The sequence below is a fragment of the Vollenhovia emeryi genome, unplaced genomic scaffold (assembly GCF_000949405.1).
Source record: "Vollenhovia emeryi isolate VEMERY1.0 unplaced genomic scaffold, V.emery_V1.0 DF939183.1, whole genome shotgun sequence".
In the NCBI taxonomy this organism is placed as follows: domain Eukaryota; kingdom Metazoa; phylum Arthropoda; class Insecta; order Hymenoptera; family Formicidae; genus Vollenhovia; species Vollenhovia emeryi.
Window position 1 is genome coordinate 460,179 of NW_011967183.1, and position 10,560 is coordinate 470,738.

At 48.7% G+C, this 10,560-nt stretch overlaps 1 protein-coding gene across 1 annotated transcript; it reads left to right on the top strand.

The window, feature by feature from the left end:
* Positions 1-4,455, top strand: LOC105562795 (UNC93-like protein). The gene is made up of 7 exons (XM_012013869.1): positions 1-318; positions 1,122-1,546; positions 1,925-2,130; positions 2,394-2,779; positions 2,931-3,063; positions 3,331-3,468; positions 4,084-4,455. Exons 1-7 carry the CDS (start codon positions 124-126, stop codon positions 4,302-4,304), a joined length of 1,704 nt encoding a protein of 567 aa, XP_011869259.1. The 5' UTR covers positions 1-123; the 3' UTR covers positions 4,305-4,455.
* The last annotated feature ends 6,105 nt before the right edge of the window (positions 4,456-10,560 follow it).

The following is a 10,560-nucleotide window of genomic DNA, read 5'->3' on the forward strand; positions in this document are numbered from 1 at the left end:
AAACGTCGATCGTGACGGCGGCCATCCGAATCGTAATGAGATCGCAGCGAGGGGCCTGATCGCGCGCGAGGAGGCATCACACGAGTAATCGCGAAGCGACCGAGCGACGGCGGGACGATAACGATGGGTTCCTTGCCGAATCTTCACGAGCTGACCAAGGACAAGCTGGGGAGCCCGGTGTACAAGCCAGCGCCGATCGGCGGTCTTGGCCCGAAGCGATTGCCGCCGCAGCCACCGCCGCTGGCGCACACGCATAAACGCGCGAGAAGTAGCGGGCATCATCATTCCACCCTGTGCGACAACGATGCCATGTTGGAGGTACCGACGACACATTGCTTGTTGAGATATTGACACTTTTCAGAATAATTTACACCTACTTAGCTGATCTGCGCAGCTACATAGACACCAGCGATAGCCTGCTTCGTACGCATCTTCCCGAGTCGAAATTTTGGCCCTATGCTAAACCGGTGTGCTAAAACCACCGAGGGATGAGTAAAAAAATATAATGTCATCAAAGTAGATTATTGCTGGTGTATACAGGTGTAAATTATTCTTAAAAGTGTCAAAATAGTACCAAAATTTCGACTCAGTGTCCCTTAAATCTTATTAATTCTAAAAATGTACCTTAGCTCCTGCTTAAAAGGACCTACTTTAATGCTAAACCGGCAAAAGCAGAAATTTCCGACACTATCGGTTTTTAAGTAGGAGTAAATTTTGTACTTGCAGTTCGATCTCTTTTACTGTCTCAGGTCCTGCTATTATAATAGAATTAAAGGTTCAACATAGGGCAACAAAATTTCGACTCGGGACGCGCGCGTAATTTGGGAGCCCAAGTTGGCCTAGACTTGAGATCCAAAGATTCGACACCGCTCATCGTGATCTCTCGGGATCTGAAGTTAGATCTGAAGAGCTTAGATTTCGAGAGATACGCATATTAAGTTTTTCGCGCGAGCGTTCAACCGTTTCTAATTGTCGTCGCGTGACGAACGATTGCAGCCCCTGCGTCAGCCGAACCCCTAACAACAAGCTGAAGAAGCTATACATAATATAATAGTTTTTAGATAATCGCCGAGAACTCCTCGCTTCGTCTCTTTATCCGATTTCCTTTTTCGCCTTTGCAGCACATGGCGGCATACTCGCCGATCTCCTGCCGGTCGACGCGCACCTCGGCGCTGTCGTGGAGGCGTCGCGACTCGATGAACTCGTCGGCGGGCGCGTCGTCGGTGCGCCGGCTTATCGCGGCGGTTCGCGCGGCCCCGTCCGGGCCCAGGCCGCCACATAAGTCCACGCTACGCCACATCGTGGCCGTTGTGCTGAGCCACGCGAGCTGCTCGGCCGCCACGCTGCCCATCTTCCCGCTGCAGGCGGGCCTGGGCGCGTTCGAGCCCCGCATGGGCCCGGTGCTCCTCGCCTATCTCTACATGATGGCAGCCGCCACCAGCTGCTTCGCGCCCATCGTCGTGCAACGGCTCGGCGCGAATCTCACGGTCACCGCGACCCACGTGGTCACTGCTATCTTCGTCGGCGTGCATCTGTATCCTAAATGGTACGATAGTCGCCATGCTCGCCGCATTTTATCCCAATCCTGAGCCTGCGATTTATAAACGATCGTTCCCGGCGAGCACGGAACATTGCAGCAATGCATTCCCAGGTAGCCAAATCTGCTGCCAGTCTGCTAACATTTTGCCGACTGGGTTGCCACAATGTTACAACGTGGCCGTAATGTTGCTGCAGCGTTCTGTGTTTGCTGGGTTGTATTAATCACTGGGTGGATACCGCGGTTTTATGAGAGACTCAACGAATCGAGAGTAGAGGCTACCAGTTGCAAATTTCGAATTGCCGAGTACCGACAGGTTCAAGTACGATGGCGAAAGCGAGTGTCTTAACGTATATACGTCCAGCGTTCTCTCTTCTGCATCGCCAGGTACATACTCGCGCCCAGCTATGTGATGCTAGGCTGCTGCGCCAGCTCGAGTTTCCTGGCGAGGACATCGCACATCAACGTGTGCGCGACCAGTCTGGCGTTGGACTGCGTCGATCCAGAGGACCCCAACGAGACGCGGCGCGAATGCCTGCTGCGAAGGCTCAATCGGGTAATCAAGCTAGCCGAGGACACCGGTCTGGCAATCGGTGCGTCACGTTAATTTCCCTCGATCTTATTTCATGTTGCGTAATCTTGTACGTATAATTTTCTCAAAGTTCCAAGTTAATTCAGTACGTCATTCTGCTGCCTTTGTAGTCTACATACTTATAACGTTTGCCGGAAATTTGTACAATTATGACTCGCTTCCTTCGGACTTTTATTAGCTGACCTCATGTTACTTTTGCTTGATTGTGTTATTCATTCACATATTCAATCTCAATTGTTTAATATAATTTCTCCGTGGTGCCAGGTTGCCTCATCGCCGCGATCCTCGTTAAGCTAACAGACCTGATGCCGTCTAGCGTGATGATGAACAGCGATGTTTGCGGAGCCGAGTACTGTTCGGAGGAGATGTACTTTTACAACGAATCACTCTACGTGCCGACCATCACGTCGGGCACGTCGAGGATCCTCGTCAGCATTTGGCTCGGTCTGGCGGTGCTCGGTCTAGGCATATCCTGCGCGTTCCTCGACTCCAGGGTGCAGGAGCCCCACGCCAACCACGACCGCGCCAGCGTCAAGGATATCCTCAAATCCGTGAAATGCGCCTTTCAGGACCCGAAGCTTCAGCTCGCGGCGCCGCTCACGCTCTTCATCGGGTTGGAACAGGGCTTCATTTATGCTGATTTTGTGGAGGTAAATGAGAGACATCCGTTAAAAGGTCCGCGTTCGTTTCGTAAACACGCGACACGAGTGTTTCTGTGAATTTTATTATATCGGACTATATGGTTGCGTTGCGTATCTTTTAAAAATCAAACAGCTATAAAGATGATCGTGTTTTGTTCAGGCATACGTGGTATGTGCCTTAGGCGGCGCCGGTACGGTGACCTTAAGCTTCGTGAGCCTGGCTCTGTTGCAAGCTGTGGCCGCCGGGACGCTCTCGATGTTGCTCAGGCACATTAAAAGGTACTTTGTCGTGGGTAAGTGATCTCTCGCGTCAAATTTAATAACACAGTCTGCTACAAATAAGCGTCTATCGATATGCATGAAACAAAACGGGTGGCACTTTAGAGTCAAAGACAAATCGAAACGTCGGACAGCTAGTTGAGCAGTGCGACAGTACGGGTTTCATACAGCAAAGAGATGAAGGGATAAAATTTGAGTCAGTTTCAAATTTAAGCAGGGATACATGAAGATAATTCCGGTCCGACCACGTCAATTCGAACGCGTTCCGTTCTCCGTTTCAGTCGTGGGCTTCGCTTTCCACGCCTGTCTTCTGCTCGTTCTGGTAACCTGGAGACCGACGGGAGACGATCCGGCTCTCTTCCACGTCATATCAGCTGCCTGGGGAGTTTGTAATTCCATCTGGGAAACTCTGATATACAGTGAGTAGCTTGTTTGATCTCTGCAGCACGCGCGGACGTCAGGCGGCAAAGCGGTCTCGAGCGAGGACAGCTTGCAGGCCGCGGTGGATGGTTCGCGGAAACCACGTTGAATTAGAGGCAGATCAAAATGTCGGACAGCTAGATGAATAACAGCAGTGCGACAGTACGGGTTTCGTACAGCAAAAGGACGAGGGGATGAAATTTGAGTCAATTTAAAATTAAAGTAGGAAGACATGAAGATAATTCTGCTCCGATCAGCGGAATCCACGTTGCGATTAAGCTCCGCTTTGTCGGCACGCGTCTGCATCTCGTCAGAACGCGGGCGCCGTTCGCCAATTGTTCACACAGCGCGGAATCGCGCGAGCGTCATCGAACGAGCAAACGCGGCCTTAGTATCCGTGAGACGAAAAAGCACGGGGCGAGGGACATTATCGAAAATAGCACATTTTAATTTACACCTCTCTTAAAAATGCATCTTGATGGAAACGTAACGAGTCGGTGTAGCGAAGGAGCGAGACTCTTCGCGTGAAAACGGCAATTCTCCTAAAATGAGGGCGCGAGAGCGGATGGGGAAGATGAAGCGGACGTTCTCCATCTCTGATTCTACTTTTTCAGCGCTGGTGATGGGTCTGTATCCGAACGCGTGGCAGGGACCGCTGTCGACGTCGCTCTTCTGGCGCTGGCTCGGCCTGACTCTCGCGCTCAGCTTGCACGGCGCGGTGTGCACCCGCTATCGCGTGCTAGGCCTCGCCGTCACCCTGGTGCTGGCGGTGGTGCCGTACTTGTGGCTGGAGACCCGTCTCGCTCGCCGCGGCAAGACTCTGGCGCCCTTATGACCAGGCGACTCGACCGCGAGCGAGCGCGGGTCCACCAGCGTCGAGACGGCGACGACGACCGAGATCAGGCATCGGGGGGACTGAGAACGAGCCGTTCCATCCGGCACCGCGACGAGATCGTGGACCGGAATACCGAGACGAGGCAGCCGCAGAAGCAGCGGCCTGACGACGCAGGAACAGCAGCAACAGCAGCAGCAGCAGCAGCAGCAACCGCAACCGCAGCAGCAGCAACAGCAGCAGCAACATCAGACGCAGGTCGGCGGCGCGACGTTAAAGGTCAAGACGCGGCGTAGGGCGAACAGCGTCGCGTTCGCCTGCCGCACCGATTACGGCCTGCCCGACGACAGCGACGATAATAGTCCGCCGAAGAACCCGGTGCTGCTAGTCGTGGAGAGTTCGAAGGAGCGTCGCAGGAGTGCCATCGAGGAGGGCTCGAAGGAGCGTTCCTCGATCTTCACGCTCTCGTGAGGAAGACGTCCATTCGCAAACGCGCTGCTTCCCAAGCGTCGTCGTATCGTCCGGTAGACGAAACGAGAGTGCGCCGCGCCACGCCGAGCGGCCGCGGGTGCAAAACGCTCCAATGCGATGCGCTTTGGATAACGCAACATTTCTCTCTTTCTCTCTCTTCCCCCCTCTGTCTCGAAAGCGGAGCTTTATAAAAGTCAAAGAACGAGATCGCGTACTCTTTTCGCAGCCTTGACACACGAGAAAAGAGAGGGAGGGAGGGAGAGAGAGCTCGAACCTGCGACTAAGAATTGGAGTTAGTCGCGGGAGCGTGTAAAATCCAGCGCCGATAGCGTGCAGCCTCGACGTGATATCCGGCGTATCTCGTGTGAGCGCGGAGCATTGCGAGCTACTGCGGTGTCCTATTTAGCACTCGACTCTCGGGAGAGACTTCTGTCTCTCCGTCTCTCTCGCTCCTCCGCGAATTTGGAGCGAGGACGGCGACGATCGATGGGCGCTTTAAAGCTCTCTCTCCGGGCGCGTTCGAGCTGCGATTAATGAGAGGATCGCTCTTCCGAAGCTGGATGGAACGGCTGTGTATACGGACACTACATACACGTGTACGTACATACATACATAGCACATATACGTATGTATATGTACACACGTACGCTTACTTGCTACGGTGCGATCGATGCACACGACTGAATAGCGGGGAAACGACACGCGCGTATACACGTACACGCGCACGTACGTGCAAATCCACATATATCGTATTCTAATATCGAGCGTACCGTTTTGTATCACTCGAACGAATCGCCGTTTGACGTAACGAAACGTCGAGATGTACCTGATGTCTTTCAAGCCAAGCTACACGAGGTATAGTTGCCCTGCGCGAGACTCCCTGATATAAATATATATAGGTATATACACGTACCCGCACATACGCAAACCTCCCTATCTATCGTAGATGCTCGTGTGTGCGAGCCGCATCGATTTCTTTTCTCTTTTGTTTTCTTTTGAGTGAAACAACTCTATCCTTTTGTATACCGATCGCACTCGAAAAGGCGCGCGCGAGCGTCGAGCCGGGCCCGCCAGGTCGCGAGCGGCGTCCGAAGTCGAAGACAAATCGACGCCTAGGGGCGAGTCCGGCGGTAATTGTAAGCACCTTTAACGACTCGAACATCCGCGATAATTTGGGTAAGATTTTTTATCACGACAACTCGTCTCGACGAGAGTCGCGCGTGACGATTCACAGGGAGGGGGACTGTCCTCCCGAATAGACTAACGAGGGCGACTTCCGCTAATATTCTGTAGATAAGAGAACGGATGCGGCCGTCCGCGCGTAATCGCGGAGACACCACAGATCGCCTGTTTTACGAGGCACCTAGGTGTTCAGGGCATCTTCCCGGATTGTGTTAGCGGCAATCGTCTCCCCGGCTCGCAGACCGTCAGTTGACGTTTTTGTTACGGATCTTTAGGAGTTAAGTCGGGGTGAGGCGCCCCGTGGAGCGGGATACGCGGAAGCGGAGTCAGCGGGTCGTCAGTCATAAGGCCGGAAGTTTTGAAAGAGCTCTATCAGAATGATCTTGTGATTGGCGATCCGCCGATTCCGTTTCCAGGTATTCCGCTCCATGGGACGCCAGCCTCATACTGTAATCGCGTAAAGTTTAAGGGAGATTAATAAGTGTTATCTCGTTTAATGTTACAAGTGTAGGCGAGTCGAATGTTAAATTAGAACGATTTGGGGGGAGGGGGGAGGGAGGGATAACATATCACTGGCATGCATCATCCGGCGGAAACGGAGCCTGGTTTTCATCCGCGTCCTCCCCGCGGCGGGAACGCAGCGTGTTGTTTGTACGACGACCGTGCGCGCGCGCATTGACGAAGAGGGTAACTCTTTGCGTCACCGTGAAAAAAAAAAGAGGACAATTTCAAGATCCGTTGACGCGAAAGACACAGTCCATGAGTCTCCAACTTTTTTTCGTCTCGTGATTCACGTCGCACTTTTACCACCCGATCGAATTTGTTTGTGCAAACAATTGCAAACAAGGGAGTGTGTAATTATGTTTAAGTTAACAATAACTTCCCCCGTTTAAAATATTAGAACATGACCATATCCCAGATAGCGATGCATGTCTGAAAGACGCCTTAAAGGTATCTTTGAGACACTTTTTAGACGTACATGTCTAAAAGACAACTTGATACCGCCTTAAGGTAGTTATTTCGTAAAATCATTTATGTGAGAATTGTTTCCAATTTTTGCAGTTTATTCTTTACATTAATACGTGCAAAATAAGACTAATTAAATGAAAATTGACCGTCTCAAAGCTCTAGAAAAAAATGTTAAGGTTTGCTAAGTTACACGAAATATTACGTGTCAAACACGTTAAAAATATCATTACACGTAACAATATAATTCGTTGTAATATTATTACACGTGAATGCAAACGCAAATGATGGCAAAAGTAAAATAGAACGAATAACTGGGAAAAAAAATCAAAATTATTGACCGTTCCGTTTCAACATGTAGTAGATATGAGTGTAGTGTAAGAGACGTGGCAACAGCGCCTCAAACTATAATCTTTCGAATCTATTTTATATCGTGTATTAATCGCAAGTGTATTTTTTAGAACAATATTGCATCAAGATGTATGATACCATTGTAATAATTGAGTGCTGGTTCCCGTTTGGAAGAAACTTTTGAGCATTACCGTCGCGAAACAACTACCTTAATGTCTTTTAGACACGCACGCTATCTGGGATTCCGTCTATTATTTTAAACCGGGCCGCGTATCAGGAGAGTGAAATATCATTTGATCATTGTGTACATCTCCGGGACAAATTCCGGGGATACCGGGACCCCTGCTTCCGTCGGTACGAACCTATCCCATTTTACGGTAAAGTTTTTTATGCGCCTCATACATGTTTTCCGATGTTCGAGTTAATCGTATTACGCTTGATCGAGAGTAAGGATCGCAGGACGACGACGGGATAAGGAGAGTAGAAAGAGAACGAGGTGTGTGTGAAGGGGAAGAAAAGCCGCTAGGACGCAAAAACGCCTGTGGGCAAATCCATACTTTTTACCACTCAGCAATAAACCTGGTTACTTCCGGTTCGCCGACGATCGCGGCCGATTGTCCGCGGGGCGAGAGAAAAAAGGGTGAGGGGCGGGAAAGGGGAAGCGAGAAGAACGTCGAGTGTCCTAGCGAGGGAATGTATATCGTCTCAGTAGCATTGGGGAAAGGCATATATTATCTGTATTTCATGAAATAATAAATATTATCTTATTTTATATCGATCGATACTTTTAATTAACTTTCGTGTGCGACGCGCAAAATCGCCATTCCCGAGATCACCCGCCCGCGTACGAACGTCCCCCAAGGTAAAGCGAGCACGCTCGAAATCCCTTCCAAATCGCACGCACTCCTTTTTCACCTTCCCGCCTATATTTAATTCTTGGAATTACTTTCATCGTAGAGATCGTTGGTTGACCATTCGTTTTTGTACTTCGTAAACTAATACACTAAAAGCGCTAATCGCCACGAGACTCGTGGCGGATTTCGCCGAGCTTCTCTTCCTCGTTAACGAACTATTGACTTGACGATATATGAATTTCTAAGAGCTCGTTTGGACTATAAGCTAGCCAACTGTCGACGCTCAGGAGCGTCGATTAAATAAAAAAAAAGAAAAGAAAGAATTGCACGTAAAAAGAGAGAAAACGATCGTCAAAGAGCCAGAAGAAGAAGAGAAGAAGATCGGTGAAATCACCGTCGACTCTTAGAACGCAAAACTACTGGGAAATTCGACTAAAAAGGATAGCGATGAACCAATCTTGTCGCCACTCGAACGCTTTGGCAGTAAAACGCCGAGCACTCGAATTAGAGTACTCGGAAGTTTCGCGACGATACTCGATCGGTTTCTGATAAACACCATCTTCTACCTACAGCCTCGAGAAACGCGTCGTCGGTCTCACGTTGCACTCTCTTCCAACTTCCAATGAGTGACATAAATGCAAGTGACAGAACTCATACACCTATTACACGTCTGTATATATATACATATATATATGTATACGTCAACATTGTCTATCTAAGTTATTGTCAGCATTTTACGTCTTAACGGGACCGCGAGTAGAGCTCGCGTTCTCGCGAGAGCGTGACAGGGCACGAGTAGTTAGACGGCTTCGAAGAAAGCCTTGAATCTCAAATTTGTCAAGGTATAACGTTTAGAAATATACACACATACATACATACACACGCGCGCGCATGCACGCACGCACCCATGCACATCCGGTATACCACATATAGACACATGGAAACATTTTAGCTATTAGCCCGTGTAACTTGTAACAATGCCCCTTTATTTATTTCTTCATCGATCATGTTTCTCGATTTCCTCTTCTCCTTTTTCCAGTATTTGCATTTAACACATGATTCACAGCGAAATTTTCAGACTCGCGCTCCGTAACTCCTAATCCTTCCTCTTCTTGTCTCTCGCGAATCGATCTATGTCGCGCACGCGATGCGTCTCTACGAAGCGAGTAAATACTCTACGCAAACATATCTCGTTTGGATTATTACAGTCGTGTACAAATGTAGGCTACATACACACATACTCTGAACGTAAACGCTCTCGCATAACGTATACAGCAAAAGATAGGAGATCACAAATGACTGCACTCGCGTATAGATCGCCCAGAGAAACGAACTGATTTGAGTATAATCTGATGACAATCTGATGCGAGTTAAGTAAACAAAAGAAAAGAAAGGATAGTAATAATACCGACTGTGAGGGAATACATTATTAAATCGTCTATCGCGAGTATAAAGGAAATACTGGCCTGAGAATATCAGAACGCGCTACGCAACTTCTTCAAAAACTTGTACAATCTTACAGGCTAAATTATATCGTAACTTGCTGATCGTTGATTGTATGATCGTGATCTTCAAAGTCGTGAATTACGGCTCCGTCATTAATATCGACGAGTAACGCTAAATTATACGAAACGCAGGCTGGACGCAACTATCTCTCTCTCTCTCTCTTTCTTTCATCAATCAGATCATCGCTTAATCTCCGACAAATTTCTTCGATATATTTTCTCTCGTGACGGATGAAAAAGAACAAGTTTGTTAACATTTAAAACTCTTATTCGAATCACGACATGAAAATTTATTGTTTCTAAGACGGTCCTTCCTTGTCTTCTTCCTTGGAAAAAAACAACGAGCACACATCTCTTTCCTTTTATCAACAGTACTTGCGGTGTTCTTCAACAGCGCCATATGCTTTTCTTACGGATTATCTTGTAACGCCGAAAGCAATTTTAGGCTGAAGCGAAGTGGGACTAATATTTCGTGTACGTATATGCGTGGCTTAACTACGGCTATTAACGTATCACAAAAGAAATGTCGCGTTTCTCGCAGATCTCTCTCTCCGGCTTTCGTTATCGCCAGCCCAAAATCACTTTTGTGTATCACGACTCGAGACGCGTGCACTATGAAGAACGACTCTGTTACCTTTGTTCTTTCTTCTGCTTCGTGCTACTCAAGAGTATTCGAAAATCCGCGCGTCTCTCGCTAAGATACCTCTGAATCTACTTTCACCCTGTTATCTCGTCGCACTCCTAAGAACTATCTTCTCGTAATACGCGTGTTATTTGTCTCTTCTTCCTTACTTAAACATGATCATTCCTCCATTGTTTCGCAAACCGCATACTTAAACGCTCATCGGCGACGTTATACGCTTAATGGAAGCGCACGCGATGTGAGTTGCTAACCGTTCCTTCCTGATAATTGTATGCATCGCGAATGTT

Coding starts and splice junctions, on each gene's coding strand:
- LOC105562795 (XM_012013869.1), top strand. CDS start 124: ATGGGTTCCTTGCCGAATCTTCACGAGCTGACCAAGGACAAGCTGGGG. Junction 1,547..1,924: donor GTGCATCTGTATCCTAAATG/GTACGATAGTCG, acceptor CTGCATCGCCAG/GTACATACTCGCGCCCAGCT. Junction 3,469..4,083: donor CTGGGAAACTCTGATATACA/GTGAGTAGCTTG, acceptor CTACTTTTTCAG/CGCTGGTGATGGGTCTGTAT.